Source organism: Nyctereutes procyonoides, unplaced genomic scaffold (genome assembly GCF_905146905.1).
Source record: "Nyctereutes procyonoides isolate TBG_1078 unplaced genomic scaffold, NYPRO_anot_genome, whole genome shotgun sequence".
Classification (NCBI taxonomy): Eukaryota; Metazoa; Chordata; class Mammalia; order Carnivora; family Canidae; genus Nyctereutes; species Nyctereutes procyonoides.
Window position 1 is genome coordinate 17,675,112 of NW_026575040.1, and position 19,446 is coordinate 17,694,557.

Consider the following 19,446-nt stretch of genomic DNA (forward strand, 5'->3'; position numbering starts at 1 on the left):
ATGGATTAAAAATTTCCTTTTGAATTAAATGTAAGTATAAAATGGAATTTTTAAAAAAGTAGTAGAAGAAAATAAGGATGAATACATATCCATCTTGGGAGTAGGGAAGGCATGCTCAGGCATAACAAAAGTAGTCTTCTAAAGAAAACTTCTACACCGAAACACCACAAACTGTATTAAAAAGAAAGTAACACACTAAAATAAGAACATATGACAAAAGCCGGACATCTTAATTCATCAAGAATTTATAGACCAATAAAAACAGCACTCTCCAAGAAAATAGTTAAAATATGAATAAGCAACGCTCAAAAGAATGAACATTAAGTGATCAATAAACAGGAAAAAACATCATTAAGCAATCAAAGAAATATAAATTTAAAAAATAATCCTTTCTTGTAACTGATTTGCAAACACTTTGAATAGCAATTTTCAGTTCAGGAGTTCAATATTGCTAGGAGGAATATAAAGGGACTCCATCTTTGTGGTGGGTGAGGTCTATCGAGAATCTCAAAAACTTACCTATACTTCCAACTAGCGATTTCACTTCTAGAAGGCTATCTTCCAGAAATAATTTTTTGGACAAACGTGACTTTAAGATGTTAATCTCATTGTTGTTTACAGTTTACACTGTAACTAACAAATTATTAAACAATAAGTTGATTTTAAAAGTTCTGGCACACCCATTAAATAGAATATTCTGTAGCTATCTAAAATGCAAATTATCTATTATGGGAAAATGTTTAGGACACATAGAGCAGGCTATGAAACAATATATAGTATGATTGCATTATTGAAAATAGAAACAAAAAATATGTGAAGTACATATACCCAAACCTTAATACAGGTGTTCTCTGGGTGATCCGACTACAAGGGACCATGTGTACATGCATTTGAGCCCTTCCATATTACTTGGCTTTCCAGAATGTATCCTTTTATCCTCTAAGGAATAATTTTATGTTGTGAAATACATTTACTATCAGTTTTTAAAAGTACAAATAATTAATTTGTTAGCTCAGTATATCTTTACATGGGGGGGTGGGGGGGCTGGGGTGGCAGGGGCATAGAAAGCTGTAGCTGCTCTTGGAAGTTCATGCTAGAGAACTGAGCCCTTCTTCTCACTCCTAAATGTGTTTGCAGGAAAATTTGATATATGAAAGTCTCTTTTAAAGTAAGATAAATTTAATTAAGCACCAGTAAAATACCACCATTAACATTGTAAAGTTGCTCTAATTAATATTTTATTATTCAACACTGTTTGAAGTCTCCAACATATTAAAGAAGTCTGATAATGACTACATAATCCTTTAAAATTACATAAACACAAATAACATAAGAGATTGAGATTTCTGTAGCCTATATATGCCTCTTTGGGCGGGGGAGGGGGCAATATATTGACAATCCAATTGTAGCTTTAAAAAAAAAAATGGTTTCCTTACCAAAATGAACCTGTCAGCTCTGAGAGTAATGACCTCAAGTCAGGTCAAGCCTAAGAATAGCTACTCCCTGCACCTACAACAGTCACCCTAGACTTTCCCTCCAACTCGTGTTACTCCAGGCAAATCTGATCATCTAAAGATCATCCAAGCTCCAGCATCAACTAAAAGTACTCCTTATTCCTAATCAGAAGAAAGATAGCATTCTTCCTAAGGGAAGACGGAAGGAGACAAATATTTAAGAATTTTCTAGGAGTGTCTTCCTAGGTACTTCGCATGTGTCCAATACCTCAATAACCCCATGCAAACATGCACAAAATTCTCTAGACTGCTCCCTTCATTACTCAAAAGAGGAGGGAACTTTATCTTCCTAATTCATCTTAGGTGATGCCTGGGGCAACCAAATATTTCACTGAAAGACATGTAATAAATGCTATTCCACTGAGATAAGAATAAGGAAGAGGAGTTACCTGCCTCATTTGACTTAGAGGAAAAAAATACTGTGCCTACTAAGTACTAAAATATCAGACCAACACACAACATACTGCAAAACTTTAATACAATATGATTAAACATAATATTCAAATTTTAAACTTTCTAAGCACATGAAAGTCATCTTCTGAAAGACACACTGGGCTATTTTTATAGCTACCTTTGTGTAACTTTGTAAAACTCCCCTCAACAATGTGACTCTGATCTTGATACTTGGTAAAAAGTCTGACGTAAGATCATGATATCTCAACAGGCAGACATTAAGGTGATGATTCCACTGCCCATCTTCAGAATTCATCATCAGAGGACTGATCATCTTCATCCCTTACTTCTCGATACTTCCTCGAAGTCTCCCCTTCTGGATTATAGCTCTGCATCTTAATATTCAGTCTTTCAGCTAATTTTTGTGCCGCGAGTTTGGCTTGCATCTCCTTTAAAACAAAAATCAAAGCAAAAAGTTACACATTCACATCTTTTTCCCTACCATTTTTCCAACAGGGAGTCACTTAAAGAACACTGGAAATAAAGGGGCATACCACTCCCCTCAGCGCTCTCTAGCAGTGTGCAAGTCTGAGGTTGTGCCTACCACACATACAGGGGGGCAATGCTGGTGAGAGCTACTAGCCCACCACCGCTATGGTCAGATTTCCACTCAGACAGACAGTAGTGCACTGATTACCCCACTTCTCCATGGCAAACTGAGTAACAGGTTTAACACTGCAACAGTTGCAAATATGAAAAGATTTTTAAGTATGTGGATACATGCATGTGTACATACACACTCACACAGCAGTTTGAACTATCAAATGCCAAAAATCACTAATGCTGTCCTGATTCTCCAACAAAGAATCTTCTTTCCTAGATGAAATCATGGCTTTTAGGCTTGAGATTTACATTTCAGTTGCACAATGAAAAAAACAAAATCAAGAAACCAATACTTCTAAAAAGCTAACTATCCCCTCTCCAAATTAAGTTCCCATGAAAGTTACTATGCAACACAAAGTCCACATAAATTTCAGACACAGGCAACGTGCTCATAAGACACCCAAGGGCACAACCTCTGACTGATGGCAGGGGCAGCGCAATTTTTAATCTGGCTCTTCACTTTTCTCCTGCTTCTGCCCCTACAACTTGACCCTCTCCCCGTCCTTCCCCTCGGGCCATGAATATTCTGGGTAGGCAGAACTGAAATGGGAGCTATTACCACTCTGCCAAGGAAACCAGTTTCAAAGGAACCAAATTCAAGCTAAATTGGGCAGGCACTTAAGATCATATAAACAATTTAGAAAACAATTCCCCAAGGGTGTAGTTGTAAGTAGGCGATAATACTCTAATACGTGAGGAAGAAAAATGGCTAAAAAGGAATGCCTTGAAAATGCCAATCCATGCCAAATGAATTTTTGTAAAAAGTCAAGGCTGAAAAACAGCCTCATTTTGTCTTGAATAGTGTCTAGTGCCTGATTAAGATCTAGCGAAGCAATGCTAGGAAGTTAGGCTGCTATTTTCCTGGAGGTTCAAACTCTTACTATCTAAGGATATTAGATGCTTTCTATTCTCCCTCCAGTCTGCACAACTATTTCCTCCCATCTCATTACTCTGTGCACAAACTGTCCATATACATGCTTAGAGTCCTGGGCAGAAGTCCCAGATATTTGAAGAAAGTGCTGTAGGAAATTAAGTCACCATAGGTAGGCGATTCTTCTGTCTTCACAGGGGCTTACAGATCATGCTTTTAAGTTTACTGTCTGAACATGTTGATAAAACCACAGTATTCTCCCAACATTACGCTCTTCCCTGTCCGGCAAGAGACAGAAACCCGGAAAGTTCTCCCTGATTCTTGGTTAGCTTCTACCACCGAGAACCTCTTGCATGGCGTTTCCAAGGTAGAAGACAGAGAAGCAAGGCTTCTGCTAGCCTGACAGCATGGGCTTTAAGAGACTGGGGAATTTTGCAGTAGTCTCCTCCCCGTATTTTCTGGCAAAAACCACTCAGCTGTCGCACCTAGCTGTGAGCATCTCCAGCTGCATCAAGACTCTCAGAGAACTAGAGGCTCACATCTAAAAGCTACTGGCATTAGCCAACCATTTCTCAAGCACCTACTCCCTTCTATCGAGTCCTATCCTTTCTGAACTTTCCAGAGTAAATTCTGACTTAGCAGCATCCAACACACAGACAAGAAACATTTAGAGCTCTAAATACCTCATAACTCTGTTTCTGCTGTTTCTGAAGTGCCAAAGATTCTTCTATGGAGAGCAGCTGGGTGGGCATATGGTGAAGTGGTAGAAGGCGAGCTGCTGTGATGTCATCGAGATGCTGCTTATCCCTGAGCCGCCTCTCTTCTGAGGAAAGGGGAGACCCTCTTCTCTGCCAATGGCTAGATGCAGATTCATCATTATGTTGCGAAGGTAATCTGAAGGAGGGGAAATTTGTATCAGCGGACTACTTTCTTTTTATAGACACACATTTACAACATTCCCACACAGAAGTGGCCTTCAACCTTAGCAGTGAATTCTCCTAAAAAGATAATAGTAAGGAGTTTACCAGTATTTATATATGTAGGCAAAAATCCTGTTTCTAAACATACTTACTTCAAAACCAGTATGTAAATTAGCACCTTTTTGGAGAGTAACGTGACAATCCACTGTTTTAACAAATAGGTAGACTGGTAAGTTCTTTGCATTTTCCTTCACTCCTCCAACCTTACACTTTAACTGAAGCCATCTTTCCATCTTTTCATTCAAAAAACATTTGTGAAGGGGTATGCTGTCCAGTAAAGGGAAAAAAACTTATGGACAGTTTCTGTGCAACACAATACCACCTGGATAATACCATACATAGAGGTGGTATACATACTATACATGTTGGCACAGTGCAACATAAAGTAAATGACCAGTTTTATTGGGAGACGGGGGGGGGGGTGGGCTGTCAGAAAAGCTTTAAGAAAGTGAATTTTGAGGAGTCTTGGAATAATAAATGCTCACTGTGTCAATGAGGGGAAAAGGCATCCCAACAGGGAGTGAGGGCCAACATGGTGCTGCACAAAGGGTGTTCAGGGGGTGGGGTGGCCAGGAAAGGCAGCAAGGTAAGGCTGGAAGTAGACCAGGCCCAGTCCTCAGCCAAGAGTTCTGTTCTATATAATAGGTTCAGATTTGCATTGTACAAATTTCACTCTGACTGCAGTGGAGAGGATGGACTGCTGGAGTTAAGACTAGAATCCAAAACATGCCAGTTATAGTCCATGAGAGGGATAAGAGCCTTCATTTTGACAGGAGGACAAAAATAAGAATGATCAGAGATAAAGGTCAATGAAATATATTATGTAAGTCTTTACGGCTGGCAGATAGAGAGGAGACAAAAGCAAGACACCTTAGGGAAAAAAACAGTGCTGACACTATGAATTTAGGGAATACAGGAGAAAGCATGGGAAGAAGTAAAAGTTCTATGCTATGTATAAATCTAAGGTGCCACAAAACACCCACAGGGCTAGGTTTCATTGGTAACTGGCCACGCAAATCTGAAGTTCTATAAAGACCGAAGCTAGGGGGAGATGAGGGGCAGCCACCAGCATCCAGGCGGTACATAGAGCCAGAATGGCATGGAGGAGGCCAAAGGAGGAGCAGAAAAAGAGCCAAAAACTGCTCATACTTGGAATCCCTCGACAAACACGTGTCTAACAGACTCATCCAGGCCCAGCCTTTCCTGATCTGCTCTGACAAGAAGCATCTGGCTCTCCCCACTCTGACTTCCAGCTAAATGACCACACTACCACAATCAGTGTATCCACTGACTACATGATGCTTTAGGTTTTCCAGCTTTCTGGAGGTAAGGAAATGTACCTCCTGAACACAAGATGAGAGATTACTTAGAAAGAGTACAAAGATTACTTTTTGTTCCTCACTAAAAATTAATGTTCTATAATCCTGGTTTTTATACAGAAGTAAATAAAATGTTTTCAAGTTAAAAAAATGGCAGGGTTGAACTTGAAAGTTTTTTTGTAATAGTTCTATAGTTCTTTGAAAGTTTTAGGTATTTCTAACTAGAGGTTTTCAGATTTTCAAAGGCAGGCAGTAGTGATTCCACTTTGTATATGATGTTACACCTTGCTAAAGTCAGACAGGTAGGATACCAGTGGCTACTCCCTGAGATGAATGTTACATCTGCACACAAGGAAGTAACATCCTTTTTTCTTCAAAGAGCTTCTCTTTTTCTGCAGATCTCAGTAACAAAACTATGGCTAGGAAGTCAGAAGCAAGGTTTGCCCCTCCTGCCTCAAATGTTTTTGTGTCTTTAACCCCTTCTCAGCTACCTTCCCCCCTCAAGTTGTTATGGTCTAGTTCAAAGTTCTTCCAAGTGTGGAAGCCTTGGGTTTTCATCTAGACCCTGAACTCCTGAGGAGCAGGACCTTTACTTCTGTGTCACCTCAGCACCAGCTGCTTACATATAGTGAGCATACAAATATGTTTTGATGACAAGTCCATCAGCTTCTTTCCCCTTAGCTTACAGTCTAATCAAAGGGGGAGCTGCATAACAATTGTTGTGGAAAATAGTCACAATAAATTCTCAACTCTGGGTTTACTATCAAATGTTGGCTAAGCATCCTGAAATTTAATACTTCACCTGCTATGTGAAACCTATTCAATTATTTGGCTAAAAACCTAAAGTATTTTTCACCATGAATCCTCCACTCTGGCCAGGCTGTTTCCAAAGTATGCTCTTTCCTAACTATAAGGAGGTCCCACACAAAGTCCACTGAACTGAAAGCATTCTTCCTTTTTTCTTTTCTTTTTTTTTTTTTTTTAAGTTTAACAAATAGTACATTTCTGTGACCGGCCTGTTTCTGATAGTACTTACACATTAGTTTTAAATTTATGTGCTGGGGGCACTGGGTTTTTGGCTCGAATTTCTAGCACTTCCATGTAATGAGGCTTCTTCTGTGCCCCACTACGGAGCCTTGCCAAGTTTTCAGCACTCCTGCTCTCTTCTGAGTGCCCTTCACCCGGGTCCACAATTGTGATCCTTTGTAACTTATCAATAAACAGGTTGTAAGAGCTGCTAGAATTATCTTCTGCTGGACGTGAAACCCGATGTTGAGGGAGATGCACATTAGCTTCGGAAGAGGAAGGTGCACAGGCTCTGCTGCTGGAGGCTGGGCACCTATTCACTGTGTACTCCACCTCTGGAGCTTCTTCATAACTTTCACCAAAAGGATGTACAAGTCCCTGTTGCTGTGAGGTTGTTTGAGATGACTTGATGTTACTTACAGAGGAAGAGCCACAAACTAGTGATGAAGTATCAAGTACCTGGTCAGAATTCTGGGCCTTATCTGTGTCCACATCAACAACTGCAATTGCTTTTTGCTTTAGCTCACAGTCTAAACTAACAGGATGAAACAGTTCACTTTTTCTTCTAACTTCTTCACATTCTGCAATGGCAGCTTTCAGTTTGGCAACAGAGTCTAAGATCTTTTTACCTTTGTCGGGCAATTTGCAAATGAATTTTCTGTTAAATGGGGAAAAAAACACACATGTATTTGTTAGAATCATGTTTTTAAACTTGAGATACAAAGACAAAAGCATTATCCTCAAAGGGGAAAAAAAAATCTATCTTTATGCCAAAAATCTGATTTCCTACTGCCTCAAAACAGGAATAAAGTAAAAGGCATTATCTACATACTCTAAAAATACAGGATGCAGAAATAAGTATTCCTCATCTAATTAGAATTTCAGCAAAAGTATTTTAAGCATATAATATCCTATAATACACCCCAAAAACTCGCAGTTTTTAAAGTGTGATGTCCAAGGCCTTCCTAAGGAGGGGACATGGATGGGTCTGCATGGTCAAAATTATTTTCATAATACTACTAAACCATTATTTGCCATTTCCATGCTCCTTTTCTCATATGGGTATAATGGAGTTTTCCAGAGGCCACGTGATACTGCTCTGATGGCTAATCACTGTGTATTCTTGTGTTTTAAAGATCTCTCACCTGTAATTACTTTTTTCTCTAATTTATTTATTTTTAGGAAGAGAGTGAGCACAAGACCACAAACGGGAAAAGGCAGAGGGAGAGAAAATCTCAAGCAGACTCCTGGAGCCGACGCCAGGCTTGATCTCCCCACCGAGATCCCGACCTGAGCCAAAACCAAGAATCCAACGCTTAACCGATGATGCCACCCAAGTGCCCCTCTCACCTGTAATTCCTAACACACCAATAAACACCAGTAGATGTTTTGTAAGTAGATGTTTTGTAAAACATCAGTAGATGTCTTGTAAAACAAGAGCTCCTTGGGACGCTCCCTAAGTCTTAACAGTATAAAGGGGGTCCTGAGACCAAAAGGTTAACTCGCTGCTATAGATTTAAAAAACCATTCTCACAAAGTACTTGAACCTACTCGAAAGCTCCCAAATGGTCATTTGTCCCTTTTGCTGAGTGACAGAAATTCCTTTTCAGATTCTCTCTCTTTTTTTTTTTTTTTTTTTATCTCTATTAGAAATGGAGGGAAGACAGATTACACCTCTGGCTCTCTATTCTCTCACATTACATTCCTTCCCACAATTACAACACTGAATCCCTCTCCAGCTGAGATTCCTACATGTCCTCAGCCTTCTCTCTCCGGATCCTCATGACCACTACTCTAGCTTTCCCCCACCTCCCCAGGATTTTATTTATTCACGAGAGACACAGAGAGAGGAGAGAGGAGAGAGAGGAGAGGGAGGGAGGGAGGGACACAGGCAGAGGGAGAAGCAGGCTCCATGCAGGGAGCCGGACGTGGGGCTCGATCCCGGGTCTCCGGGGTCACGCCCTGGGCCGAAGGCAGGAGCTCAACCGCGGCGCCACCCAGGGGTCCCCCTAACTCTATCTTCTGAGTACATCTAACTAACTCTCTGTTCGACTCGGCACCCCCCCGAGGAAACTCAACCTCGGAGCTCTTCCCCAATTTTCCTGTTCTTACCAGTGGGCCTCTCTACAGGCTGGAAACTTCAGCCATCCCTTTCAACTACCTACCCCGATTATCCACGCCTGGTCGGAGTTTTCCCAATCCGACAACTACTCTTCTACAGTCCCCCTTGCTGGGAACTTCTCTGAAAATAACCTCCAGCTGTCGCCTGCCTCGGATTCCTCCAAAACCATCCAGCACCAATCTGCTAAATGAAGCTTCCTTTAAAAAAACAAACAAAAAAAAAAAACAAAAAAACCCACTCTCATTATGTTGTTCACCTGCTAAAGGGCAGTCGGCCAGCTGGAGGGGACAAACATTTCCTGCCTAATGCAGCGCTCCAGACACTCCCTCTCCTTCCTACAGCTCCCGCAGGAACCGGAGCGAGAGATGGAACTGACCGGGTGTCCTGGGCCCGGGCCCGGGCCCGGCGGCGAGGGAGGCGGAGGTACAAAGGGATTTAGGCCACGGCCCCTCCCTTCAGGGAGCCGCGGGGGTAGCGAGGTCATTAGCACCAAGGAGGGCTCAGGGAACAGCTGAGGAGACTCCAGCAGCCGGCCGTTCGGCAGCCAGCCATGGCGCGGCCGGCTGTGCGGCGGGGGGCCGTCCGCTCGCCGCCGGCACCGCCCGCGTCTGACGGAGGGAAGGGAACCCGACGCGGCCCAGGGAGCCCCGACCGAAGAAGCCTGGCGGGGACTCGGCGGGACCCCAGCTTACTCGTTGCGCAAAAGTCTCTCCTGGCGCTTCAACATCTCCCGCAGCTCCGCCAAACTCCGCCGCCCCAAGTCCTCGGGAACTTGGGGCTCGAAGCCGCGGGCCAGCGAGGACATTCTGCGGGGGCTGCGGCTGGCGGGGCGGCGGGCACTCGGCTCCCTCGGCAGCCCCCGCTGCTGGCGCCGGATCCGCCGCCGGCGTGGACTCCGAGGTACGAGCGGGAGCCGCCATTTTCCCGGAAGAGCGGGGCCTCTTCGAGCCGAATCGAGCTTTATTGAAACACCGGAAACAAACACAGGCGAGGGGAAGGGGGCGCTGGGAGGAGCGGGGAGGGGCGGACGTTACGTAAGCCGAGGGGGCGGGGCGCGCTGGCGCTGGGGGCCGGGGGTCTCTTCGCGGCTCGTCGGCTCGGCTCTTCAGGTTTGTTCAAAAAGTGTTGCCTGTAGCGCCACTGTGACCCCCCAACACGTGTCCACGACTCCTGCCGTTGTGGAGCTCACCGAGGGGTGGAGGGAGGCGGACATTAGTCAGGTAATGGTGAAACAGCAGTAAGAGGGGCAGCCCGGGTGGCCCAGCGGGTGAGCGCCGCCTTCGGCCCGGGGCGTGACCCTGGGGACCCCGGATCGAGTCCCGCGTCGGGCTCCCTGCAGGGAGCCTGCTTCTCCCTCTGCCTGTGTCTCTGCCCCATTCTCTCTCTGTTTCTCATGAATAAGTATCTTTTAAAAAAGAAAAAAGAAGGCGCCCCCGGCAGGTGCCTTCTGAGAAGTGGGATGGAAGTGGAAACTCGCCCTTGGTGAAGCCGGGGAGTGTGCCGGACGGGGCCCAGGCGGCCAGGGCTTAGTGAGGTCCTCAAACTAAGTTGGAGGGATTTTTCGTGACTATCAGCGTTTCTTAGTGGGACTCAGTGGCATTCGGAGCAGGACATTTATTTCTTCCTTTGCGTAAGACGTTTGGTGTCTGGCTTGCGCCCTCTGGTTCAGTGCAGCTCCCAGCTCGGAACAATCCCCGACGCCTCTACCTGTTCCCCCTCCCCCCCCCCCCCCCCCCCCCCCGGCCCGCCCCGCAGGTACCCAGGCCCCTCCAAAATCCGCCGGAGGTGATGGTGGCAGGTGCAGGTGCGGGACACGTCAGCCTGAAACCGATCCTTCCTAACTGCCCAACTCGCCCGTGGGAAGGCAGAGGCGCAGAATCAATGAGGTATTCCCAGGGCACAAAACTAGTTAAGTGGCCGCACCAGATTTCACTCCAATGTCCAGCTACTCTTTCTACCACACCCGTTTGGAGAATCTTTTTTTCCGCCTATTTCCAAATGTTTAAAACTGTTGAAAGTTTTTTTTTTTTCTTTTCTTTTCAGGTTGTTAAGAATCTTAAGAGTAGAGCAGTGTAAGAAGCATCCCAGGTCGCTCTGACTTTGTCTTTACAGCTCAGCTACCAGAGCTGTATCCCAAAGCAAAACTAGGAAAAGCGTGCAAGAGTCATAACACGTAACAGTTGGGGGGTTTGGGCACCCCTGTAACCTCCAGCACCACCTCCCCCCATTCTCTGATATGGAAAATCTTTAATTTTCTCAATCCTGTGTATAGTGCTGTAATAAATAGAGCTGTTCCCTCCCAATCAGATAGAGGCTCTAAGATAAAATCTGAAACTACTCCAGGGATACAGTTGAAGCCATTTCTGTATTGTCCCAAGCTAGTCCATTCTGATCAGAGTAAAGTATCCAAATTCTCAACATAAGCCCTGCTTGCAAAGACCTCAAGAACCTGCTCCAGGGCAGCCCCGGTGGCGCAGCCGTTTAGCACTGCCTGTGATCCTGGAGACCCTGGATCGAGTCCCACGTCGGGCTCCCAGCATGGAGCCTGCTACTCCCTCTGCCTGTGTCTCTGCCTCTCTGTGTCTCTCATGAATAAATAAATAATTTTAAAAATTAAAAAAAAAAAAAAAGAACCTGCTCCAGCCCAGCTATATAGCAGATACTTGAGTAAGACCTTGGAGTCAGGGAGTTGTCTGCCGGCAAGCTCCCCCAAAGCCTCCCTCAACCTAACCCTGAGCCACAGCTGGAGGCCTTTATTAACCCCACGGTAGTGAACCCTCCTGGTCCTGGGCCACTGGTGTCCTCCAGGCAAGGATGCCTTTCTCTCAAGACTCAGAATTTTGCCCCCTACCATTCTCCTTTAGCCTCTTATAAATCTAAATTCAAGCTTCATCTTCCCCCTAAGCCTTTCTACATTATTCCAACCCCAAATTGCTCTTTCTCTTGAACATAACTATACCTCTTAGAGCTCAAACCTCAGTCTCTGAAGCATATTCTGCTTCTCCAATTGTCTTATGCATGGTGATTTCTTTTTCCTTTCTAACAAAATTGTGAAGTCCGGGAATTCTCTCAGGGAGTTAATGTTTGTACTTTTCTGTCTCTTCTAATGTATATCACAGGTATTAGTTGATGGAATCTGCCTCTATCTCAATTTTTCTCATAGCCTTCCTCTCATGCTCCTCTTAATGAAATATCTCTTTCGTATATACAAATCTTAAGCTTTTTATGTATCAACCATAGTGATTGTGAATTCTCAGTGGTATGTGATAGAATCTTTTATACAACATAGCTTAGAACTTCAAGATGTCCTAATACAAATCTGAATTTCTAACAGCACCGATGCACAGTCTAGTTCTCATCAGTAACCAAGAGGTTTGGCAAGTGAGAAAACATCACCCTAAAACAAAAGCGGGCTGTTTGCACTTCAGAATGAAAAGAGACAAAGTGTTCTTTTATAACCATCAAACAAACAAATGAAAGGTAAGTTTAGAACACAGATTTTAACAGCAGTGTCTGGGGAGAAATGATATAAAATGGAGAAATTTAACAAAGAAGGAAACCGTGAATGACATTGGTTTTAACGGTCTCCAGCCAGAGCCAGGCAAATACTTGAAAAGAAATGGAGCCCACAAACCAACAATCCCTAATCTCTGCTAAAGAATTCCAATTGTTGGGCAGCCGCAGTGGCTCAGCGGTTTAGTGCCGCCTTTGGCCCAGGGTGTGATCCTAGGGTCCCAGGATCGAGTCCCATGTCGGGCTCCCTACATGGAGTCTGCTTCTCCCTCTGCCTGTGTCTGTGTCTCTCATGAATAAATAGATGACATCTTTAAATAAATCACTTATCCAGTGGTACTTGGACTAATCTTCAGAGTATTAATTATCCTCAGAGTAAACTAATGAATTTGGCTATTAGCAAGAAAAAAAGTCAAAATGAAGAATTAAAGGAGAGGACAGTTTCATCATTATGTGAAGTGTTGCCAGGATGACTTAGCCATTCCATTGCCACCAAACTGCTAAGAGTGTTGTTTGAATGCAATTTAAAAGGACAAAAATGGGCACCTGGTGGCTCAGTCCATTAAGCATTGGATTCTTGATTTTGGCTCAGGTCATGATCTCAGGGTCCTAAGATCAAGCCCCACATGGAGCTCTGTGCTGGGTGCTGGAGCCTACTTAAAATTCTCTCCTCTCCCTCTCTTCCCCCGTGCCCCATTCACGTGTGCTCGCTCAAAAAAGGACAAACAAAAACACCTGGGAAAGATTTCCATTAGTCCTTAGGTAGTTGAAGATAAAAATTACAAATCAATTGTAAAATTAGTAGCACTGATCCTGAGAATCTTCTCCAGGCTGCTCCTCTGTTTTCTCCCACTGGTTTTAGGCCACAAAACTGGCCATGGTATGCGTCAGGTCCACTAGAATGGCAGCAAAATTATTTCCCATCCCACATGTTCTGCTTACTATGTGAATTTAACTCTCCTCCTCTCAAATGGGGTTGGGGATGCCTGGGTGGCTCAGCGGTTGAGCATCTGCCTTCGGCTCAGGGCGTGATCCCACGGTCCCAGGATCGAGTCCCACATCAGGTTCCCTGCATGGAGCCTGCTTCTCTCTCTGCCTAAGTCTCTGCCTGCCTCTCTCTCTCTGTGTCTCTCATGAATAAATAAATAAAATCTTAAAAAAAAAAATGGGGTTGGTCTTCCCTGTCCTTGAATCTAGGCATGCTTATAACTAGAGCAAAAGTGATTTTTTTCAGTCTTCATAGTAAAAGTTGATGCAGCTTCTGCCTAATTTTCTTGGGGTTCTTACTCTTGGAAGCAAGTCAGCCATGCAGAAACCTGAGTTTGTGTGGGGTTTGGTATTTTGTCAGCCTAAACTGGGGTTTCAGCCAGAAGGCAGTATTAACCACCAGATATGTGAGTGAACAAACCTTTGAATGATTCTAGCTCCTGACTGGAACAGCCTTCCAGGCTCCCAAACTGAGGCCCCAGACATTGTGGAGTAGAGATATACCCACTAGGCTCTTTCTGTATTCCTGACTTATGAAATTCAAGGGCATAATTAAATCATTTTTTTTTTTAAACTTTAAGGTTAAAGGGTGGTTTGTTGAACAGCAGTAATAACAGGAGCATTGATCAAGGTTAATCCCTCCAGCTATGATCTGGATCCCATCTATTTTGCCTCCTTGGAGATCTCATTCATTTGTTCATTCAATAAATAATTACTTCTCGTGCATGAGATGCTGATCTAGGCTTTGGAGATATGACGTTGAATAAGACAAGTCTGCCAAGCTGAAACTTACATTCTATTAGATAGTACTAAGTGCCACATAGAGAATTAATACAGGTGGAGTGATTAGGAGGCTACCTTGATTGAGGTGACTGAGGTTGGTTTTTCTGAAGAGGTAATTTATAAGCTGAGACCTGAATGATGAGCATTAACCATGGGAAAGTCTGACAGGAAAGCATCCCAAGTAGAGGGAAACATAAATGCTAAGGCTCTAAAAGGAGCAGGAGCTCAGCATGTCTCAATACCAAAAGGTCGGGGCTAGATCTTGCAGAGCTTTGTAGACCAGGATATGGAGTTTGAATTTTACTCCAAGAGAAATGGGAAGCCATCTGTTGTAGGCAGCCTCTAGGCTGGACTCCCAATGGTCCTGCCCTATGGTAATCCCTTCCTGTTAAATGTGGATGGACTTCCTGACTTCTAACAAAGACAATGTGGTAAAAAAAAAAAAAAAAAAAAAATATATATATATATATATATACACACACACACACATACACATACACATACAAATGGTGAAAATGACTGGGTGTCACTTCTAAGGTTAGGTTGTAAAAGATTGGAACACGCATTTCACCAGAGGTGTACAAAGGAAAAAATAAGTACATGAAAGGTGAGCAGTGTTATTAGCCATTAAGAAAATGCAAATTAAAAATTCAATGAGATAACTACAACACAATTATCAGAATGTCTGAAATTAGACTGTACCAAGTGTTGGAAAGGATGTGGGACTACTGGAACTTACACTGCTAATGGGAATGTAAAGTAACACAACCACTGGGGAAAACAATTTGGCAGTTTGTAAAAACCTACTGCATAGGGATCCCTGGGTGGCGCAGCGGTTTGGCGCCTGCCTTTGGCCCGGGGCGCGATCCTGGAGACCCGGGATCGAATCCCACGTCGTGCTCCCGGTGCATGGAGCCTGCTTCTCCCTCTGCCTGTGTCTCTGCCTCTCTCTCTCTCTCTCTCTCTCTCTCTCTGTGACTATCATAAGTAAATAAAAACAAAAAACAAACAAACAAAAAAAACCTACTGCATAACCCTTTGCTAGGTACTTACCCAAGAGAAAGGAAAGCATGTGTCTTTCTGAAGACCTGTACATAAATGTTGATAGCTTTATTTGTAAGAGAAAACTAGAGACCACCCGATGTCCATCCCTAGGTGAATGGATAAACACGTTGTAGTATGTCTGTACAATTGAGTACTATCATACATGCAAAAACCTCAGTGAACCTCAGTTATACTAAGTGAAGCCAGGAAGAGTACATACTGTGCAATTCCATTTACGTAAAATTCTAAAAGATGCAAACTAAGCTTTAGTAACTGAAAGATCAGTGAGTGCCTAATGATGTGGGGTGGCAGGGAGAGGCTGCAGGGAAGGATTATGAAGGGGCAGGAGGAAACTTCCAGGGTGATGGATATGTTCATTACCTTGATTGTAGTGATGGTTACGTGAGTGTATTCATTTGACAAGTCACAGCTTCTCCCGTGGTACACTGAAAATAAGTCTGGTGCATGGCATGTCTGCTATACCCCCAGCGAAACTGTTAAAAGTACCCCTCTATCTTCCATTCCCTTCTCTGTGTTCAAGGATAAGCTGTCGGAAAGACTTGTCTGTACTCTCTGACTCCATCTCTTCCACTTTCACCAGTGCCACGATCGCTCTCGTGGTGTCAGGCCCAAGGAGCAGGTCTCCGTCTCTCTCCTCCTTGCTGCCTCTGACTTATTGACCACTGTCTCCTAACGGAAATTCCATGCTACCAATCTCTCCAGGATTTTCAGCTCTGGCAGTTTTTGCTCTAGGGCCAGAATTAGAGCCCTAAGGACCTTACCACACGGATGTCCCAAAGGTTCCTCAGGTTCAGCTTCTCCAAAGCTGAACTTCTGTTCCCTTCCCCTACCCACTCTTTCTTTTTAAAATTCCCTGTTTGATGGCATCATCATCCACTTAGTTTGCCCAAGCCAGAAACTAAGTATTCATACATAGCTATTCTTTTTCCTCAACCTAACAGCCTAAATACCTTCTTCTCTGGACACTTCTCCCTCTTTATACCTCTTTCAGCACCTTGCCACATACCCAGCATTGCCTCAATTGCCTCTGGTCCAAGTCCTTGAGCGAACTACTGTAACAGCTCCTCAGAGGTCTTCCTATCCTGGTCTATCTTTTCCTTCTAACTGCTGTCGTATAACTTTCTTCCTTAGAAAAAAATAATCTTTTGCTTCCTTCACTTGGAATACTGATGTAGGAAATACTGATATCAATGTAGCAAAAACCAGAAATGTCCAATTCCCTTGCTTGTTGAGCCTCTCAGCTCACAGAGATCGTCCTACCACCATGTTGGGATCACTGGAGGGTCCACACAGGGAGTGCTGCAGGGAACACCCAGAAGCATGCCTGTCTCTCTGCCTAGAATTGACGGTGGTGTGTGGTCACTGTGGCAGTGGGTTGTGATGAAAGCATAAATGAAAAATGTAGCCTAACTCCTGTCAGCAGGAACTTGGGCAGCAGAGTGATGGTTAGTGGGAGGTCAGTCCCAAAAGAAAATATAAAGGAGAGGATTGGCAGATATTTGAACCAAGGTCATTGGAAACTGTAGTCACCAAAAAAGAAACCTGTGATGATTAATTTTGTGTGTCACCTGAGCCAGGTGTCTCTCTCTCAGATTCATTTTAAGGAATTGCCTCCCATGATTATCTACACACACACACACACACACTCTACTGCATCTGTGTCTCTGAGGAGCCCTGACCGATACAGAGCCCGATAGTGTCAACCTGTTAGGAAAATCAGGGGTCCACCATGACGGAGGAGAGGGAGGGCTGGCCTTTGCTCTGCCCCTGCTGTGTGCTGGGCATGTGGAGAAGACATAGGAACCAAGAGTCGTAAACAAGTTTGAAGCAAATTCTATTTCTATTTTCTTCTGAGTTGTTTTTTTTTTTAAGCGTTCATTTGGGAATGGAACCTGCTGAACTTGCAAACAAACCATAGCAGCTGCAGCTAATGAAAAATTAATAAAGAATGCTAAATCTTAGACTCCATTGAACAATAATGGCTGGCATCTGTGTACCATTTACCAAACCTGCCCTTCCAAGCCCCCAAACCGCTTTCTTGGATGAGCAGAGTGGCAGAGACTAGCCCTGCTTTATAGAGGGAGACACGAGGGCTAGGACCTCCTGCCACTTGTCCCTCAGCACAGACCTTCCCAAATAACTGGCAGGATCCTGGCCAGTTGGGAGAGAGAAATAAGGAAACAGGGAAGTGGAACTGGGCCTGAGAAAAGCAGAGTGAAGAAAGGAAAGGAAAGGAACTGGTAAAGAGGGACACAGAACAGAGGAAGGATCTGTAGGGATAAAGTTTCTCTGCACAGAAAGCTTCATCGGAAGCCTTATGCTGAGAAATGCACAGACAAATTTTTCATTTCCCTTCCAGCTCTAAAATTCTGTACTACAAAATGTCACATTTCCCCTCTTTGTATTTTACTGTGATCCCACTGCAACAAAAGGTTTTCCTCAGCTACCCAGGGGTTTAGGCTGTAAAGTGCATGTACTCCACACTAAAAGTAAATTCTTGCATTAGTTATCCAAACTGTTTGAAATGAGGAACCAAATTTTCAACTCCTATCTCCCTCTTTATCAGCAAATAGTAATTTAAAGCCATTTACCAGGGCTGTGGTTCCCGGGTAACAGACTGTGGCCTATTAAAATTAATCCTGACAGAAGATCCTTGCTGCTTTCTCCAAGCACATTCAGGCCATTGGTTTATGAACAGGATGAACAGACGGCCCATCCCAGAGGGCTTGAGGGAGGAAGCACGTTAAAATGGACGCCTGCATCTTTGTTTGCTCAGCTGCTTAGAAAAACTAAGACTGAGGGAAATGGGATTAATCAAGGGGGCAGTTGCCCATGGAAAAAAAATAGGAAGACTCTGGTGAGAAAATCCCAGCCAAATAAGGTTCAAGTTGAAGGGAAAGAATTCTTTTCTCTTCAGACTTTCACATGGTTGAGTGTTATCTGGTGACACATCTCCCATTTCTGGCCACCAGTGTTTTATGATCTTTGTGATGGTGTGGGAAGAGGTATTTTAGGGGAAAAATAATTAAATGTCCGATTCCCGAAAATTTCGTGTAATTTTACTTTTAATTAACAAATTTAGTGAAGATTATTGGCTAGATATGTGGTTAACTGCAATTAACATCTTTCTGTGATTTTTCATATGAACAAACTCACGAATGAGAAAAAAGTGTTCTTGTAAGATCATATATACCAATCTTGGTACAGACTATATAGCCATTGTAGCTGAAGCCCCTCCTCTCAGTTTAGGAGAAAGAAAATTGTCAGAAGCAAGACAGACTCTTGATTTAAAATATCTTCCCCTCCCCTTAACTTATTTCACTTCCCTTTGACACACTGACTGGAATTCCAGCAATAAGATCACTAGGCTAACAAGGATCTTCCTTTGAGACCATGGATTTTTCTAAAAGGGTTGTGGCCTATCAGCCATTTATAAATGAATATGAACTGGTTCCAAATGGCTGTCTGACAAAAGGGCTAGCTGAGGCGATAACCTACACTAACAGAGTAGAATTTGATAGGATAAAAGAGGAAATTGAGAGACTTTTTAGCAATCAGAGAGGAGAGTAGATCACAAAGTATTAAAACAGACTTTACATAGCAGGAAGATCCCAGAGGACCTCCTATCCAGGATTTGGGGAATATGGAGAGCAGGCAAAAGGGGACAATGTCAAAACCAAACTTTGCTTGGAATTGGCTCAGATTCAGTGCTGGAGAGCAGACATCCTATATATACATGGACCTTGTCAAAGATCTTTCATAAAACTTACAGTTGACTGTGTATCAAAAGATGGCTATAAGATTATTTCATTAAAAAATACACTCAGATAAGTATGTTTACACTTCTCTTGTGCTCAAGGAAAGATGGTTTCTACGTATGTTTATCAGAAAATAGAAACAGTAAGGGAGGTAATTTGCAAAGTCAGGAAAGGGTGAGAGGGTACAATTTCCTTTCAAGTGTTAATAGGGGAGGGAGTTCAGAGTCGTATCCATCATGGAGGGAAAGAAGAACCAGGCCACTGCTACAACGTCAGCACACCATGGGTCACACTCTTTGGAGTCTGATGTCTATCAGACGCTATGAAATAAAGAAACTGGTGACTGGCAGGAGGATGGAATTAGAGAAAGCTGACTACCCCTCTCCTGCCACTGGACCTGGCCAGAATCGAGTGTCTGATCACCTTTAATGTTCTGTCTTGCACGAACAAGA

The 19,446-nt window shown here is 43.6% G+C and overlaps 1 protein-coding gene and 1 long non-coding RNA gene across 3 annotated transcripts in view; one reads left to right on the forward strand and one right to left on the reverse strand.

Annotated features, from left to right (window-relative positions):
- Positions 1–229: 229 nt before the first annotated feature.
- POLR2M (RNA polymerase II subunit M) lies at positions 230–9,836 on the reverse strand. The gene is made up of 4 exons (XM_055320235.1): positions 9,581–9,836; positions 6,777–7,424; positions 4,125–4,335; positions 230–2,356 (listed from the first exon to the last, which is right to left on the reverse strand). The coding sequence occupies exons 1-4, from the start codon at positions 9,691–9,693 to the stop codon at positions 2,213–2,215; spliced, it is 1,116 nt and encodes a 371-aa protein (XP_055176210.1). The 5' UTR covers positions 9,694–9,836; the 3' UTR covers positions 230–2,212.
- A 104-nt stretch (positions 9,837–9,940) lies between these two features.
- LOC129506467 (uncharacterized) overlaps positions 9,941–19,446 on the forward strand; it is a 29,552-nt gene continuing 20,046 nt past the window's right edge. For both annotated transcript variants that reach the window (XR_008663810.1, XR_008663809.1), the window contains exons 1-2: positions 9,941–9,997; positions 10,644–12,368. This is a non-coding gene — a long non-coding RNA (uncharacterized LOC129506467). The remainder of the gene's footprint in view (positions 9,998–10,643; positions 12,369–19,446) is intronic.